Genomic DNA, 20,072 nt, shown 5'->3' with positions numbered 1-20,072 from the left:
GTATTGTTAGAATCTTTATGTTCTGTGATTTGAACAAAACCACCATTGACAGAATTCACCTTCAATACTTGAAAAAATGCTTCTAGTGTGCACAAAGTTTTCTTATAAGCAATAAGAGACAATAAACAACTATAGTTGTTCGGTACACACTGCATAGAAATTTTGTAAATGATTCTTTGATGAAAGCTATTGCAGTTGAAGAATGCAAATGTCACTCCCTTAAATGACTGAACTGTGATTACACAAAGGAAGATTTGACACTAAAAAGTGAATTGGGAATTGAGTTTTATGGAATTTGTGCTTGATCTATAACATAACAGAACCAAACAAATTAATACAAAGCCACTGTTCATTCTATTCAGTGTTTCCACATATGACCTCTGGTATACAGGCAGATAATACACATAAAGAGACCCATCTAAATGATGAGGATTTCAAAAACATCATTTTAAACTCTAGTTTCCACACCTTACATACAGTAGAAGTCAGAATTATTAGCCCCCCTGAATTATTAGCGCCCCTGTTTATTTTTTCTCACTAATTTCTGTTTAATGGAGGGAAGATTGTTTCAGAACATTTCTAAGCATAATAGTTTTAAAAACTTATTTCTAATAACTGATTTATTTTATCTTTGCCATGATGACAGTAAATAATATTTGACTAGATATTTTTCAAGACACTTCTATACAGCTTAAAGTGACTTTAGAGGCTTAACTAGGTTAATAAGGTGAATTAGGCAGGTTATGGTAATTAGGCAAGTTATTCTACAACGATGGTTTGTTCTGTAGATTATTGAAAAAAAAATTTGCTTAAAGGGGCTAATAATTTTGTTCCAAAAATGGTTTTTAAATAATTAATAACTGCTTTTAATCTAGCCAAAATAAAACAAATAAGACTTTCTCCAGAAGAAAAAATATTATCAGACATACTGTGAAATTTTCATTGCTCTGTTAAAAATCCTTTGGGAAATATTTAAAAAAGCAAATAATAATCAAAAGGGGGCTAATAATTCTGACTTCAACTGTATATATATATATATATATATATATATTAACCATACTTTGCTCAGCATAATTGCGTACAACCCATTTAGAATGTGAATATTTGTATCCATTTCTCTGTGAATATAGACAATGTATTTTGGTGCATTCAAACAAATCATATTTATTAAACAGATATATTTAGATTAGATAAAATTTTATTGTCATTACACATGTTCAAGTACAAGGCAATGAAATGCAGTTTAGGTCTAACCAGCAGTGCAATAGCAGCAAGTGCAGGATACAGGTACAAGTTATAAAGTGCAGTTATTGAAAAACTATGGTGATACTTAAAGATGTATGTACTATGAACATTATATACAGGTTGATTTAGCTATAAACAGAGATTTACAATAAATTAATATATGTACAAATAATATTTTTTAAAATAAATTAAAATAAATATTTTAGTCGCCAAGCATATTTAAAAATGGAAAGAATGCAATAAAAAAAAATACAACCTACAAAATTTTTCATATATATATTTTTTTGCTTATCTTAATTTTTCCTCTTTTTTAAATATGTATTTAATATTTTTCTATAACATATATTTGAGTGTACTAGTTTTGGACCGGTATCATAAGTTATTTTGTTAAAATTAGCTCCAAATCTGGCTACAGTACTGACTAATCTAACGTATATGACCATATATACAATATAATATTGTATAGCTTTCTATAAAAAATATGAATTTAAAAGACAGATTTGTGAGGGGTGAACATATATGCTGAGCACTATATATATATATATATATATATATATAGTGCTCAGCATATATGTTCACCCCTCACAAATCTGTCTTTTAAATTCATATAATTCATATTTTTTATAGAAAGCTATACAATATTATACATACATACATACATACATATATATATATATATATATATATATATATATATATATATATATATATATATATATATATATATATATATATATATATATATATATATATATATATATATATATATATATATATATATATATATATATCCAAGTCCATGCTTGTTAACATTAGTAAATGCACCATGAGTTAACATGAACTAACAATGAGCTACTGTATTTTCATTAACTATTGTTTACTAACATGAACAAATACAGTAGTAAATGTATTGTTCATTGTTTGTTCATGTTAGTAAATGCATTAATTAACATTAACTAATGAACCTTATTGTAAAGTGTGACCTATATATATACAAATATACACATGCACCGATCGACCGGAGATCGGTATCAGCTGATAATCACATTTTATGACTTGATCGGTTCTCATCAATCTGACCGATCGCATAAACCGATCGAAGTGTTTGTTTACGAGTTTACAAGTAAGTGCTACAACACGTGCAGAGGTAAATGATGTGTGCAGGCGCGAGTGATCACTGTGCTCACATCACAGCAGCAAAAATATACAGTTTATACAGTCTATTAGCACGACTCGCACTAGTGATGATCTCTTTGTTACAAGTGCAACATAGTATGTCCAGTGTTTTGAGCTGCTGTGACGCGAGCAAAGCCTCTCCAGGAAGCTCAAGGATTCTCCCAAATAGGCCTCTTAATAGTGGTGCCGTGAAGCCCGCAAACTAGATAAAATTCCCTGGAAATCATGTCAACAAAAGTGAATGAGCAAGAGAACGATTTGAAGAGGCACTGTGATGTTCTAAGCTTTATATTTGTTAGGTTAAATGAATAGTGCAGTAAAGAAAATCCCCGCTCTCTCATCGAGCTGCTGTGACTCTCCGCAGCTGCAATCATAAAGCTGCTGTCAAGAGTTGAAGATGAGCAAATATTTTAATGGCTTTGCATGTATTTTAGCCTTTTTACACACAAGAACTGAAAGTTCTTTGATTTTGATAATTTTGGAAGTTCACTAAAACCTGGCTGGAAATATTGTTAAAATAAATATTTTTTTCTTATTTAATAATATAACTTTTTCTAATATAGGCAAGGCAAGGCCTAGTTATTGCAATAAACAGTAGTTTATAGGCCTACTCCCTTTTAGTAAAGAATGAATCTATTAAGATGTGTGTTTTAACTTCTTATGCGTCAAATAAAGCCTACGCTCCAAACTTTTTCTTCTAAATTGTTAGTCATTTCTTAAAATGTAAAAAAAACATATATCTATTATTTTCTGTAAAACTGTGTCTGACCATTACAAGTCCACAATAAATGGTTATAAGAGACGTGTTTAAGAGATTAAATCCAACATCCTTCATTTATTCTCTTAGGCAAGGAGAGATCTCTACTTAAGTATCATACTGCATTTCGTTGCATTGTAATTGTACATGTGTAATGACAAAAAAAAGTTGAATCTAATCTAATACTTAAAGGGAAAATGTGCTTTATGCAATATAAAGCTTGAAGCATCCGAATCCGTATCGGCCAATCACCATGACAAGGAATCGGTACTTGATATCGGCTGCAAAAATTTTGATCGGACCATCCCTACATACATTTTTATGGAATAATTTTAAACTAATACATTTAAAAATGTTTGACTATTATGGCAAAATTGTACTAATCTAGCAGTATTCTACTGTATTGCATAGACAGGCATAGACATTTGAGTTCTGAATAAGCCAACAACACAACACACTAGCAATGCAGATGATGTAAAGGAATGTAAAAAAACTATCAATACATTTTTTATTGATTACACAACCTTATCATTAAATTATATTCTGGTAGTATAATAAAAACGTACCTTAGCTCCAGCAAGCAGACTCAGAGATATGACCACACGAGCCCGGAGGTCTGGTCTGTCCTTGGGCCAAACGTATGTAAACATGGCTCCAAGAATCTTTGATGAATTCACTTCCTTCAGCTGGTCAAAAAGAAATAAATGAATAAACAATTCATAGATAAATTAGATTGAATGACAAGATAGACAGACAGATATATATATATATATATATATATATATATATATATATATATATATATATATATATATATATATATATATATAGACAGATAGACACACAAAAACATTAAAAAGTACTAAATCTAGATCTATAATTCTAGATTGTTTTCGAGACCAACATGTTGCTAAGCAGAAACAGCATCCTAAGCTTTTGTAGCAATTTTAATTCATTTTAAAAAGCTGAAGCTGTAAATGATGCTGGCCCTGTGTCATTGATCACCAGTAGGGGGCAGCAGAAATCAACAATTCCATCTGTTAACCTCCAACACTACCAACATTATCTACACTGCAGGAGAGCATCACTGCAAAACCAGATCACAATAAAACTACTGAGCTTTCCCATGTCCACATTGGCCAATTATATGTAAATTGTATGATGCAAGTCAGCAACACAGTCTTAATAACCGTTTTATCTCATTACTGTATTTTCATAAGTGTTGGTAGGGCTGCACAATATTGGAAAAATCTAACATTGCGATATTTTTTTATTCTGCGATATATATTGCAATATGAATATAATTTCGCTAGATGAGTTGAATAACTATTTGGAAAGAATTTATTATTTTAATTGATTATCTCCTGTATATAAAAGAATAAAATATAGTAAACAATTTACAAGCATAGATAAATTCAATAAAGAAAAAGATATAACTGAAATAAACACATTGTTTTATTGTTTTACGAGGAGTCAAACTGTATTCAGGTATAAAGTAATTGAATAATCAAATGTTAAAAAAAAAAAAAAAAAAAAAAAAACTGCTGTCTTCTTTTATAAACTAAGGGTTTCTGCAGGTTTCACCAAGTCAAATTCAAGACTTTTTAAGACCTTCAAGAATAAAATTTTAGACTTGTATCAGGGCTAAACGCAAAAAAAAATTATATATATATATATATATATATATATATATATATATATATATATATATATATATATATATATATATATATATATATATATATATATATATAAAACCTGTTTTAATTACTGTCAAGACAAGCAGACCTTTAATTATTTTTTTTTTAACATAACAAATTGAAACTTCGATAAACTAAATGTTTGCACAACAGACAGTTATGTATAATTAGTGGTGGGCCGTTATCGGTGTTAACGTGCTGCGTTATCGGGAGACTCTATTCGCTCGATAAAATAAAAAAGAAATATATATATATTTTTAAATATTGCCATTAATCTATTCTCAAAGTTGGGTTGGGAGCTGGGTCTATTCTACAAAAGCTTTGATGACTTTCACATTGATATTTTAGATGCATTTCACATTGATATTTTAGATGCAGATGTATACCTAATGGGTGAGCCGTCTGACAAAAAAAGTGCCCTTCTCAATCAAATCAGCAGGATGTCCTTCTGGATCTTTCACTTACTTCGAAGACACTACTGACAATGCTTACAGAAACATCAGTAATCTAGTTATTTGCATTAATAGACAAAATTATAATTAAGGTGTTTTTGTGAAGTGCTTTCATGTAAGAGTTTCCTGTAATATTGGGTGGCTTTACCTGCAGTTCAGCAGTTTCACTTTAGTGTTATGGAATTTAATAACGCATGCCAAATGGAAAGAAAAAAACTTCCACATTTCGCGCTGTTTCGGCCCTTTACTGACAGCCATGGGTGTGGATCTTGTTGGAAAATATGGCAAAAAGTCCTACAGTACATGATGGTAATAGTTTGATCATGGTGTTTACTTCAATAATTCCACTAATATGTACATACTCCACGTCTTAATTCCATTTCTGTTTAGTTCAGTTATGACTATAGTTCAGGGGTCACCAATCTCGGTCCTGGAGGGCCAGTGTCCCTGCAGGGTTTAGCTCCAACTTGCCTCAACACACCTGCCTGGATGTTTCAAGTATACCTAGCAAGACCTTGATTAGCTTTTTCAGGTGTGTTTGATTAGGGTTGGAGCTAAAATCTGCAGGACACCGGCCCTCCAGGAACAAGTTTGGTGACCACTGCTATAGTTAATGTAGACATACAGATCCAAATTCATGTTTAACTGAATAAACATTTAGTAAACAAAAGTTCATCTTATTGAACATAATTTATCTTTATCACCAGTTATCGTAGTAGAACTTTTTCTCAAGCAGTTTGTGATGCTTTTTGGAAACCGCAGATGGGCCCCTGGTCTAAAGCGCTACCTGGCTTGAGAAACCTGTTCTCAAAGACTTATATTTAGTCATTATTTGGGTAGCACACATATTCTGAATGCCTTAGGCAGAATTCAAAAGACCCATTTAAATCTAGATTCATTCTAAAATTACAGTGAGATTAATCTAAAATAAAAATAAAAAATCTGTGTCCACCTATAGTTATACTATAAGCTATAAATAGAGTTTTGCAAAAAGTTTTATTGAGATGTATTGTCGGTGATTGGATGGGTGTTGAATGGACCAGGTAGCTTTGCATGATCAAAGGAAAATTAAGACCCATTTAAAATTATTTAAGACCTGCAAGACAATATTTCAGTGAATCAAAGACTTTTTAAGGCCTAAAATTTAGTTTTTGGAATTTAAGACCTTTTAAGACCCCTCAGCCTTGGCTCGGTCAGTTGGCGTTTCTATGTGGAGTTTGCATGTTCTCCCTGCGTTCGCCTGGGTTTCCTCTGGGTGCTCTGGTTTCCCCCACAGTTCAAAGACATGCGGTACAGGTGAATTGGGTAGGCTAAATTTTCCGTTATGTATGAGTGTGAATGAGTGTGTATAGATGTTTCCCAGAGATGGGTTGCAGCTGGAAAGGCATCTGCTGCATAAAACATGTGCTGGATAAGTTGGCGGTTCATTGCGCTGTGGCGACGGCGGATTAATAAAGAGACTAAGCCGAAAAGAAAATGAATGTATGAATAAATCATTATTAATTTGTTTAAGTTTAAACGGTACAATTTCTTAGGCCTGAATGCTTTTAAAACCTTCACACAGTCACAGGGTTAAAAAACACATGTGAAATGACAAAGTATAATCCAGACTCATTGTTGCGTATATTCTCGATATGGCTATTTGTGTGATTGTGCAGCCCTAATTGATGGAGGACAAAATCAAATTTGAATTTGTTTTTCAATTTATTGCACATCCCTATGCACAACTGTTTTTGTTTAGTTTGTTTGTTTTTTATGTTAAACAAAATTTTTAATATTTCATTAATAAATATTTTATAATATGGTACTCATTTACTTCAAAAGAATAAATAGTAACAAACATCATTTAAAAATGTCTTATTCTGTATTCAACAGGGTAAAAAAGTAATGTATAAGCTTAGAATAAATAACAGTGAGCAATTTTTTCTTTTTGAAGGGTTTAAGGATTACATTTTATTAATACTTTTTTGTTATAATTTTTAATGCAGGGTATATGCAGGAATCTTAAAGGTAATTTTAATACCTTTTTAAGACTTTTTAAAGACCTTCTCATAATATTTTAAGACCTCATCGCCACTTAAACATCTAATCAGTATCAAACCTTTAACTTAATAAACAGTTGTTAATAAACAGTTGTAGTTAAATAAATCAATGGAGCACCACCATACAACAGAACTTAGATAAGCTTGGAAGAAACAAAGCTTAAAAGAATAAATTAAACAGGTGTTTTCAGCGACAGGCTTCAGCCACTGTTCAATCTTGTCTTTCTCCAACCAGGGGCCTGTTTTAGTAGGGAATTCAAACAACTCAGAGTTTAAACTTGAACTCTGAGTTGATTTACCGAGAGATTAAAAACTCTTGAGTTTTCGGTTTCAGAATAGCTGATCTGAGTTAGGTCAATCAACTTTGAGTTGACCAACTTAAAAGAATTAAGTGCGCACACCGGGACTTAGAGGTGTGAACCTATACTGGTCTCACGGTTCAGTTCGGTTACGATTATCATGCCTTCGATTCGGTTTAATTCGATATTTCGGTGCATCATGGTGCATTGACGATGCTTTCCATATACAGTGTTATATTTTAGAGGGAGGCTATAACAAGCTGTCTGTATAAACACACAGACACACAGCACCACACTGTCTCTCATTCAAACACAAACATAGACAGCACCAAAGAAACAAACAGACACACACACACGCACACACACACTTAAGCCCTCGCAACAGGAAGAGCTCACGAAGAGCGGAGCAGAAAAACGGAAAAAGAAGCACCTTTCCGACAGTCCCTTGCTGAGAGCTCCTCTCAGCGCGAGCTATCCCGGCTAAACACACATTGCGAGGGCTTAAACGGAGCAGTGCTCGTAATGTGGAGCGAAAAAAAGAAAGACAGCTGTGAAACATAACCAGCTTTGTCTTTTTGTAGGAAACACACCTTAGATCTTTTTAGGGTAAGAGGTTTTTGAGTTATTGCCGTCTGTAACTGAATGTGAGTCAAGAATATCGAAAACAAAACCAACTTAACCGCGCTCATTTCTGGCGCCCCCCTGGATATACAGCGCCCTTAGCATTTGCCTATGGTGCCTATGCCACGGACCAGCCCTGAGTTGGCGGAGTGTTGTAAATACTCGCGCTCACCTCCTTCGCGACAGAGCGCATAGGAGATAAATGACGTCAGTACATAATAACCGGTTATGATTATTACTCAACCGATACTGAATTGTCCACATCTGCATCGCGGTGCACCAAAGAAACAATCAATTTTGACACCCCTACCGGGACTATAAAAAGGCATTATCAATGGAGCGCAGATATTACGATTGACCATGGCAACATCTGAAAAAAAAAAGATCACCATTTCTTTCTCCAGCTGAACTTGATCTGCTCATGCAAAGTTGTAGCAAATATGAGCATATATATTTAAAAAGAAGCAACCATCAGTGATACAGAGACAGTTAGCCTGAGAAAACAGCTGCTCAAGTTAATGCGTAACTTTACATTAAAAAATATTTAAATATTTAAGTATAATAAAATAAGTAATCTAATGTGTGATGTTTATGATTTTTTTCTAAACATTTATACACGTTTATCAGTTTTAATAGATTTAACAGTGCACTTGTTTGTGTGCCTTTTTTAGTGATCAAGTGATAAAGGTTGATATAACATTTAGAGGGTAAGCAAAACTAAAAAATAACTATTTTTAGAAAGAATAATAATCCCATTAATCGAAGGTCAGTGAGTTTAAGCTAATTATTTATAGTTCTGTGTGTGACTAAAAGGTAGACAATATCTATGTTTCCATCCAAATATATTACATAGTTTTATGTGCAAAAATGGAATAACGCATAAAAGATGCGAATAAAGTAGCGTTTCTATCCAACGAGTCAAAGAGAACAAAATCGTCACTTACTGATTAACTGGCGCCAAATATCAACAGTAAAAACAGAATTTACTGTAGAAGAAGAAGCTGCGTCAATTATTCTTGATTTAATAAATGTACTTGCGCCTCAGAAGACAATGCTGACACACAACCCCAACCATCCCCACCCCCTCCGTACTTCGGTTTTCGCGCGACATATCCACCCACCCCGCCATTCGATTCGAGCGCGACAACGAATAAAAGTTTATCCTGCTCATTTATGCACCTGTTTTTTATGCATATTTTCAAAAGTTATGTGCATCATGACGTTTCCATCAATCGTTTTTATGCACATATCCAAAACGAGCATTAAAATAGGTGGGCGGAAATGTAAGGCTAAGGTGAGAAATACCGTTTCGTCTTTAAAAAAAGGGGAGAAGACAGACAGAAACTCTGAGTATAGAGAATAAAGCCTTCTCCTGACCAGGTTAGGTTCACAGAGTAAGTTACCACAGTAACTGACTCTGAGTTAAAGTTACTTCTCTTCCAGAAACAGGCTTGACTTACCCTGCTTTCTCCAGTTTAACAAACCTGCCATTTTGAAACGGAAAACCCAGAGTTTCTCTCATTTTAGGGTAAAAATACTCTGAGTTTGCACTTAACCTCCTTTCTGAAACAGGACCCAGGAATATGCAAACTTACATTTTCCCATTTTGCCGTCTGTTTCGCCCTACTGTTTTGCTACATGTTGAGAGCATCACATCACCTTCCTGTGTTAGTCACAAATTACGTGACATCACCTGGACGTAGCAGCTTGGCCGGACGCACCTCGGCCCGAACCAATCGTGTGGATTGAGTGTGCCATTGTTATTATTAGGAGGAAAAAAAAATATATGCTTTTATGGAGAACACTTTGGAGAACGCTTAAACAAAATTTAAGACCTCGGTTAAACGGGATTTAGACTTTTTAACATTTTTTAGGGGCCTTAATTTTCTCATAAATGATTTATTAACTTTTAATACTTTAAGACCCTGCGGACATCCTGAAATTGGACGTATGCTTTACCATACAAGTTATAAATAAATAAATAAATACCTTACCACATTTTTGGGATCTGCACTGAGCCCACCACCTGCGTTCCCATGCCAGCACTGCCTCTCTTGTAGATGTAAATGCTAGAAGAAACAAACACTTTATCAGATATTTTGCATGTTACATATAGAGTCATGTATGCTTAACGATGATGATGATGATGATAAGTCTTTATTTGTCACAACACTGTTACATGCAGCAAAATTTGACCCCTCCGACTATTCACAAACATCACACATTTTAGAGGAAGACAGGTCATACAAGAGGTAGCACAGAAAAATAGGAAATAAGATACATTGGGGGGAAAAGGAGATAAAAAAGCCCCTCTCCGATTGTCCTTAAAGGTTCACGAAACCCTCGAGTACTTCTAAGATTTTAACAGATTTATGTGTGTTGAGCATCAGTTACGAGAATGTAAGCACTTGTTAATGTAATGTATTTTTTATTTAGTGCCATGTCAGCAACCAAGGCTATCTTCATGGCAGGAATCTTTCAACAATAAATATACAATTTAAAAATCAACAAACAAAATAAAACATAAATTAAATAAGATTTTTTGTGTTAATACATGATAAAAATTCTAAAATCTTTTTGGGTGTTACTTTATCAAAAATGTCCTTAAAAGAGTTCATTTCATAAAAAGTTCTTCTGGAATCAGTAAAAGCAAGACATTCCAGTAAAATATGTTTTACAGTAAGAGGAGTTTTGCAGCACAAACACTGAGTAGGGTTTTCACCTTGGAGCAAAAAACCATGTGTTATTCTCGTATGCCCAATACGACATCTGGTAAAAACTACTTGATCAAATCGATTCTTAAAATGTCTTAAAATTCTGTGTGAAACTTCAGGTTGGATTTCATGTAATTTATTGTTTTCTAATGCATCCCATTCCTTTTGCCACTTGTTTAAAATGTAAGCGTTGATAAAAGGTTTCATCTCTGACGGAGGAATTTGGCATTTGTTCACTACTTGCTTCAAAGCATCTTTAGCAGCTGCATCAGCTCGCTCATTGCCTAAAAGTCCGACATGTCCTGGAACCCAGCAAAAAATGATGTGATAAAAACTGATTTTGTAGTTGGTGAACTTTAGTTAAAATATTATCAATCAAAGGATGATCATTCGTTGAAGATTCCATAACTTGGAGGCATGATTTAGAGTCTGTAAAAATTATGGATTTCTTTTGTTGGGCATTTTCTATATACTCCAATGCTAAAAGTAAAGTGCGGGCTTCAGCTGTGAATATGGAGCATTCTTTAGGCAGACTGATTCCATAATGTTGTTGACCAGTTACCATAGCAGCTGCTACGCTATTTTCCACCTTAGAGCCATCTGTAAAAATAGGTGAATGCTGAGAATATTGGCTTCTAATATCCAAGTATTGTTGTCTGTAAACATTGGGATGAGTTACTCCTTTCTTCTGATGTCCTAAATCCATATTGATTATGGGCTTCTTTAGAGTCCAATGAGGCAGGGCACTGAAGTGTATTTGACTTAATATGTCCAGGTTTATGTTTAAATTTTGTAGATGTGGGTTAATGCGCACACCAAATGGTCTGATGGTTTTTGGCTTACTTGCATATACTGCAGAATAAGCTGGGTTGTTCTTATTAGCTTTTAATTTAACAGCATACTGTAATGAGAGTTTCAGCCGTCGGTTTTGGAGAGAAGGTTCATTGGCTTCAGTGCATAAACTCTGTACAGGTGATGTTCTGAATGCTCCTAAAGCAAGCTGTAATCCTTGATGATGTACTGTATTGAGTATCTGTTTATACGAGTTCCTGGCAGAATCATAAATTATACTCCCATAATCCAAACAGGATCGAATGAGAACTCGATAAAGACGCAAAAGTACAGTTAAATCTGCTCCCCATTTAGTATTTGCCAACACTTTGATTATGTTCATAGCTTTCAAGCACTTGTTTTTTAACAACTTCAAATGAGGGATAAAAGTCATTTTGTTGTCAAAAAGAAGACCTAAAAACTTGATTTCTTTAACAACTTTGATCGGATCTCCGTTGATAAAAAGTTCTGGATCATGATGAACAGATCGCTGGATGCAAAAATGTGTACAAACAGTTTTGGTTCTGGAGAACTTAAAACCGTTTTCAACAGACCACTGGTTAATTCTGTGAATACACAATTGTAGCTTCCTTTCAATTGTGCTCAAATTATTCCCTCTGTAGCAGATACAAAGATCATCCACATAAAGGCTGCAGAACATGTCTGGTCGAATGATTTCCACAATGCTATTTATCTTGATGCTGAAGAGTGTGACAGAGAGTATACTTCCTTGAGGAACTCCAAGTTCTTGTTTGTGATCATTTGATAGAGAATTTCCCACTTGAACTCTAAAGTTCCTTCTAGTGAGAAAGGTTTGTAAGCACTTGTTAGCTTTAATAGTGGGGAAAACGTCCAGGTTGCGTACGTAACCCAGTTCCTCGAATAGGGAACGGAGACGTGTGTCTAACCAATCATTTCTGAAGATATAAAAACGGGCCAATGAAATGCCAATTGAATTGGCGGAGCTTAGCTCCGTGTGAGTTAGCTCGTCAGATTTTTGCCTGCTGAAGAGCCGATCGCTCAGCTCCCAGCTGGAGACTCAGGTGTTGTGGCAGTGGAGACACACGTCTCAATTCCCTATTCGGGAAACATGGGTTACGTATGTAACCTGGACGTTCCCCTTCATGGGAACTGACATGTGTCTGTATAAACAGACTTTTGGAAACTGTATGGAAAGCGCCACAGCAACCAAGCCTGTCACGCTCCTGATGTGCAGTTTGCCAAGCCAAAGCATGAGCACACTGACATCACCAAGAGCGCAACCTTCCAACGTACCCTAGGCCCAACATATTACCATTACATGGGAATAATGTTTAATGTTTATTCAGGGGTTATAAGTGTGCTTTTACCGAGCTAATATGGACTAGAGATTTTTTGGAATACGTTGGTGTCGCCCAACCCGCAGCTCTGCAGATATCTGTGAGAGAGGCGCCGCGTGATAACAGCCATGAGGAAGCGACAGCTCTAGTAGAGTGCGCTCTCACGTTTGGAGGGCGCGGCTCACCCTGGCATTGATAAGCGAGGGCGATGGCATCAACTAACCAGTGGGCCAACCTCTGTTTTGATACGGCACTTCCCTTCTGCCGACTACCGTAACAGATAAAGAGCTGTTCGCATGATCTTACATTTTGCGTTCGTTCCACGTAAAGGCGCAAAGCGCGAAAAAGACAAAGCAGTGAGTGGGTTGAGCATGCCTCCTCCGAAGGCAGCGCTTGAAGGTTCACCACCTGATCTCTAAATGGGGTGGTAGGAACCTTGGGCACATAGCCAGGCCGAGGTCTCAGGACAACGTGAGAGTAACCGGGCCCAAATTCAAGGCACGATTCGCTTACCGAAAATGCCTCCAGAACTTTCTTGAATGACGCCAATGCGATCAGCAGAGCTGTCTTTAAAGACAGAATTTTAAGTGATACTGACTCGAGTGGCTCGAACGGATCTCTCTGCAGACCCGCTAGGACTAGAGAGAGATCCCAAGAGGGCATGAGAGGGGGGCGGGACGGATTTAACCGCCACGCGCCCCTGAGGAATCGGATGATTAGATCATGCTTCCCTAGCATGTTGCCATGTTGAGAAGCGCACCACTCAGAGAATAGACTCCACTTCAGGGGGTAGGCATGCCTCTAGCCTGAGTGATGGTGTTAAGTACTGCGGGCGGTAAGTCACCTAAGTCTTCCGCGCTCCGTCTATGGACCACACGTGGAGGTTCCAGAGATCTGGGCATGGGTGCCAGATGGTGCCCCCTCCTTGAGAGAGAAGGTCTTCCCTTAGAGGAATGCGCCAAGGAGGGGCCGGCACGAGGAGTGTGAGCTCCGAAACCCTGGTCCGGTTGGGCCAGAGAGGCGCAACAACCAAGACCTGCTCCTTGTCCTCCCTGACTTCGCATAAAGTTTGTGCGATTAGGCTCACTGGGGGAAACGCATATTTGCGCGTGCCCGATGGCCAGCAGTGAGCCAGTGCATCCGTGCCGAGGAAGGCCTCTGTCAGGAAATAAAACAGCTGGCAATGTGCGTTCTCTGTGGAAGCAAACAGATCGATCTGGGCTTCCCCGAAGCGCGCCCATATCAGCTGGGCCGAATCGGCCACTCCCCTCGGGACACTAGCTGCCGTGAGAGCGCACTGGCTGCACGGTTGAGCCCGCCCGGAATGTGGATGGCATGCAGCGATTTCAGCCGCGTGTGACTCCAAAGGAGCAGACGGCGAGCGAGCTGAGACATGCGGCGAATGCGTATATCCCCCATACGGTTGATATAGGCCACCGTTGCCATGCTGTCCGTCCTGACCAGCATGTGTTTCCGCTCCAGCACTGGTAAAAAGTGGTGGAGAGCCAGATACACTGCCAACAGCTCCAGGCAGTTGATATGCCAATGCAGGCGGGGTCCGGACCATGAACCCGCGGCTGCATACTCATTGTACACGGCCCCCCAGCCCATCACGTCATGACAACATGCCTGGATACTAGCCCTAGGGGCATTCCGGCCCGTAGAAACACCTTATCCGTCCAGGGGCTGAGGGTACGGAAACACAGCGGAGTGACGCACACGCAGTGCGTACCCTGTGCGTGCCCGCGCGCCATGCTCGTCTGGGAACTCAATCGCAAAGCCAACGCCGAAGTGGTCTCATATGAAGCAAACCGAGCAGCGTGACCGCGGCTGCGGATGCCATATGCCTCAGGAGCCTCTGAAAACATTTCAGTGGGACCACTATCTTCCTGTGGAGCTCGTTCGCACAGGAAAGCATTAGCCTGGCATGCTCCTCGGAAAGGCGCGCAACCAGAGCGACCGAATCCAGAGAGATTCTCTGCAGGGGGCAAAGTTTGCTTTTTTCTCGGTTGACCTGAAACCCCAACTGGTTGAGGCGCCGAAGCACTTTGTCTCTGTGCATAATCGGCTGATCGCAGAACGAGGCTATAATGAGCCAATCGTCATGATAGCTGAGTATGCGGATGCCCGCAAGGTGCAGGAGCGCTAGGGCACACTCCACGAGCTTGGTGAAAACCCGGAGACAGAGAGAGCCCGAAGGGGAGGATTTTGTATTGCCACGCTTGTCCTTCGAACACGAACCAGAGAAAAGGGCGGTGGCGTAGAAGAAAGGAGACGTAAAAACATGCGTCCTTCAGGTCTATGGCTGTAAACCAATCCTTTGGACGGACGCTCTGAATTATGCATTTCTGCGTGAGCATTCAGTCTGCGCAGATTTAGGATTGGCCTTAACCCCCCGCTTTTTTAGGGCACGATGAAATACGGGTTGTAAAACCTGAACCTCATCTCAGCTGGAGGGACCTGCTCGATTGCATCCTTCGCCAGGAGGACAGCCATCTCCTCTCGCAAGACAGGGGCGCTCTTGGGGATCACCCTAGTGAAAATGACACCCGTGAACTTGGGAGGGCGAATAGCGAACTGAATTGCATAGCTGAGTCCGTATGAGCCACCGCAATGCGCTGAGCGGCACTAACCAAGCCTGCAGAGCGCGCGCTAATGGCACCATCGGAGCGATCGCTGACATGCCAGCGGAGGGCCAGCTCGGGATGGGAGTGCTCATCCCGGGAAGCAGAGCGTCCCAAGGGAGAGCTGAAAATAAGACAGTTTCTCTAACCTTCCTCCCTGGATCCCGCGGTGAGGCCAGAGTGAGAAAAAGGAGTCCGTTCTGCTACACTCTGAGGGCCTGAGGCGAAGGGTCCCGGCGCTGCGAGCTGGAAGACGGAGCGTCCCAGACTGGCAGTGCTCGGGTTTGCGCATGCGGAGAGAGAGGAAACTGCTCTTTTGGAAATTTGGTTGCAGCTGGCCCGGAGGCCGGCAGTGATGAGTTTAGAGTCATGGAGGACTGATGTAATAATCCTCGGCCCTCCTACCGAGGAAAGAGCAGGTCCCCTCTTCTCCGAATGGCCCGTCCTGGGAACGCTTCGGGGTCCATTTACCAGATTTAACGGCGCCCTGGGACAGTGGCGTCGCAGACCCGTGGGAGGCTCGGCGTTGCCGCTTGGCCGGTGGAGCAGGCAGCGGAAGCGGAGCAGATATTTAAGCCGCGGGTGGACGCCTTCGGCGAGGAGCTGCCGCAGCAGAAGGGGCAGCAGGAGGAGCAGTTTTACGAGCCCGCTAATCAATGACTTCACTTATCGCCTTGGACTGCTCTTTCACCGCGGAGAATTCCTGGGTCAACTCCCCAACGGTGTCGCCGAACAGGCCAGCCGGGGATATGGGAGCGTTAAGTAAGCGAGCTTTGTCAACGTCACTCATATCAGCCAAGCTCAGCCAAAGGGGGCATTTCTGGACCACTAATGTGGCCATCATCTTCCCCAGGGCACGAGCAGCCAATTTGGTGGTCATGAGAGTATAATCGGTTGCCGTGCGGAGCTCATGCAGCAAGCCCGGCGGAAAAACTCCCTCCTGCATCTCGGCCAGCTTCTCGGCTTGGTAGCGTTGATAGGTGGCCATAGCGTGCAGAGCGTAGGCGTCCTGACCCGCAGCAGTGTGGGCTCTTGCCATAAGAGACTCAGATAACCTGCAAGCCTTGGAAGGGAGTTTGGGCGAATCTCCACGAGTGAAACAGCTAGCACGGCCCCCAGGGGAATCGCCTCATATCCCCTGGACGCTCCATCATAGAAGGAGGTGAGAGCGGGAGCGCACAAGGGCCGGGCAGAAAAAGGTGCCCTCTATGCCTGCATGAGCTCTCTGTGTACCTCCGGGAAGAAGGGAACAGGGGGGTCTAGAAGGCTTTGCCTTCACCCCCACGTAGCACCCAACTGAGCGGTCCGGCCGCGGTTCTGGGGGACAAGCCATCTCTAGCCCCACGGCCGAAGCAGCCCGGGATAACACAGCTAACATGTCCAATTCCAGATCCGTAACCATACTGACAACCCCGGAGGGTGGCAGGGGGTCCGGATATTCCTCGGAGCATGTCAACCCGCCCTCCAATGCAGCGATGGACGTCACGCCCCCGGTGTCATCTAATGCAAGTGCGGCCAGCTTGGAGGATGGACCAGTGCTCGAGGGATCCGTGGGCCCGAAAGCGACGGATTAGCACCCACTGTAACCCTCAGGTCTGCCCGAGTGCTAACCGCTTGGCGGGGAGCAGCAGGGTTGACTTGCCCTAATAAAAGAGCTCGCCGCAACCTCAGTTGCGCAACAGTTAAGCCATCGCAATGCAGGCAAGAACTGTCCGCGAGCACCGCATCAACATGTTAGACCCCCAAGAATGTGACGCTATACTTGTGCCATCTTTTTGTATACGAGTCATCTTTGCACTTGCAGTTTTGCGATACGTCACCATAATGGGGAACTAGATAATTTTGAGCTTTTTTCAGCTAATTTCAGCTTCCGGGTTTAAAATGATTGTTGGGACGGGATCAAAATCGGCGACGTATCGCAAAACTGCAAGTGCAAAGATGACGCGTCAGTTTCACATTATTATTCATTGCAGAGTTTTCTTATCCTCTGAAAAGAGCCTGCTTCTTAATTATTCATGAGAACATGTGCTTTCTGAAGGCAAGGCAGACCTGCCAGTGCCAAGTTGTGAGACACGGACCCACGGCACACAGTATTTAGCCGTTCATGAAGGGTCGTATATGTTTCCATGATCCACGGGGTTTGTTGCAGGTTTTTCACAGCGATGCTGTCAGGGCCGATACAGCAAAGCTGTTTGTGTGCAGCAAGCATTTTTGTCGGGAGAGCAGTACGAGAATTGGAGAATGGTGGGCGTTGTCTTTTATCTGGAGTTTGTTCACATTTAGACACATCGCCGTGCTGCTGTGTTTACCTAAATCCTCTAGATTACCAACAGGGCTAATGGTTAAAATGGACGGGGCAAGAGACCTGCTGCACTGAGTCTTCATTCAGACTAGAGCTGCACAAATAATCGTAAAAAGATCACGATCTCGATTCGCGCCCCTAGACGATCTTATCCAGCATTTCTACGATTCTGTCAATCATATTTTCAAGTCCAGGAGAGAAGCAATTGTGGCCGCACAAGTCTTCACATTGTTTTACATACGTTGTTCAGCAACGTGGACATCTCCAAATGGTGTTGAAAAAGTCACATGCTGTATTTATAAGATATAATTCACCCTAAAAATGCCATTTCTGTCTTCATGTAATGTATTTGCGACCACAAAATCACACGTGAAGTGAGTTGACTGTCAGCTGTTACCACAGCGAGTGCGGGCGCACGCCTCTGAATGAAGTCTTCTTTGGCACAGAGCGGTCATTTGGGAGCCACACGGGAAGTGAACCGCTCTTAGCAGTGAAAATGAAACCAAAAGCGCACACAGTGTTGCCAGATGTAGCTGACGGATTCCAGCCCAAAAAGTATCCAAAACCCACCGAAATGCAGAAATACCCACCCAGTCTTCTGTATTCACCAAAATAACGTCAGTGACAGATTTTAAGCAGGAAATTACAGATTGTAACCATATGTCTCAAACACAATAATTCAACATCAGAATTATCATCAGCATGAATGACCAGGACAAATCTAAATTCTGTTCAAGTCCACTATTTCAAGTCAATACAAAATAAAGCATTTTAAAACACAGTACAGCTAAACAGCCTATTGTTGTTTTATCACATGTTTGAGAATAACAATAACTCATATTAACCGTTTATTTTATATCTACAGAATTGTGAGAAAATCGTTATTTTCATTTTAGCCAGAATCGTGCAGCTCTAATTCAGACCTCTGATTCAGACTCAGGGATTGAGGGAAAAGTCCTCATTTATAGTGTTTATATGAACACAATTATCTTTATAATGATATAAATTGTGGTTACCTGTATATGAAACTACACATAACAAATGTAGCAGGGCATTAAATTACTCTTTATTTCTTTGCATTTTAACTTTGTAAACTATAAAATCATTCGTCTCCTCATGGTTTGTATCTTATTTTGTGAGCTAACTGACAACATTTGTTCGCTCCCCTCCTTCTCCCTTGCTGGCCACGCCCACTCCTGCCCTTAGCTCGCGGAGCTCCACGCCTATTATGATACATCTTTTGAAAAAATTCTGAGGTAGATTTGAACAAAGTGGGTCAGTGTCATGACCCTTTAAAGTAAGGCAGTGTGAGATCAAGGGAAAAAAAAACAGCACCAAGCAATAAACATGTAAACAAAGACATAACATTGAAAAAGGTGAGGGGGATCCAGGGAAAGGCAGTAATTGTCTATTTGTAGTTGTGTATTTGTGTGTAGGCATGGGCCGGTATAAGACTCTGACAGTATGATAACCTTGGATAAAAAAATGTCTGGTTAAAAAAAATGTTTCCCTTTTGAAGACAGTATTTTTTTTTTTTTTGAGAAACATAAAAAAATATTTTGGAAAAGTAAACATGTCAGGCTAAATGAATTATTGACTTCTGCTGTCTTCATTTGTTTCAAAAACACCGATATTTTCACAAATTCTTTCTGCTGGAGATACGGTTGTCCTAAAAGCTAAAAAAAAAAAAAAACATAAATAAAAAAACCTTACACATACCTCAGGAACGGTATAGCAGAAAATTTTGACGTTTTTTTAAAACCTTGACTTTTCCAAACTGCGGTATACCTTGCAGGGCTCGACAATAAGAACTGCCCGATGGCCTGGGGCTGTGTCTGGACCAGTGTACAGAATGGTTACTGGCCCGATTGAGTCGCTTTGTTTACGTTCCGTGGAGGAGGGTAAAGTGTGTGTGTGTGTGTGTGTGTGTGTGTGTGTGTGTGTGTGTGTGTGTGTGTGTGTGTGCGTGTGTGTTTTCGTTCAGAGGAGG

The 20,072-nt window shown here is 40.0% G+C and overlaps 1 protein-coding gene and 1 long non-coding RNA gene across 5 annotated transcripts in view; both read right to left on the bottom strand.

Annotated features, from left to right (window-relative positions):
- LOC147840776 (uncharacterized) overlaps positions 1–20,072 on the bottom strand; it is a 1,215,461-nt gene that overhangs the window by 721,095 nt on the left and 474,294 nt on the right. The gene's annotated exons all lie outside the window — the stretch shown is intronic.
- abcb7 (ATP binding cassette subfamily B member 7) overlaps positions 1–20,072 on the bottom strand; it is an 86,883-nt gene that overhangs the window by 61,092 nt on the left and 5,719 nt on the right. For all 3 annotated transcript variants that reach the window (XR_015506867.1, NM_001423974.2, XM_087280665.1), the window contains 2 exon segments: positions 10,287–10,361; positions 3,745–3,864 (listed from right to left, as the gene is read on the bottom strand). Coding sequence is in view for 2 of the 3 variants with exons in the window: in NM_001423974.2 (NP_001410903.2) it covers positions 3,745–3,864; positions 10,287–10,361 (195 nt within the window). In the remaining variant the exon portion in view is untranslated.

This window comes from Danio rerio, chromosome 14, assembly GCF_052040795.2.
Source record: "Danio rerio strain M-AB ecotype USA chromosome 14, GRCz13ab, whole genome shotgun sequence".
NCBI classification, from domain to species: Eukaryota; Metazoa; Chordata; class Actinopteri; order Cypriniformes; family Danionidae; genus Danio; species Danio rerio.
Note: the sequence above shows the minus strand (reverse complement) of the source record. Positions and strands in the feature narration are given on the sequence as shown.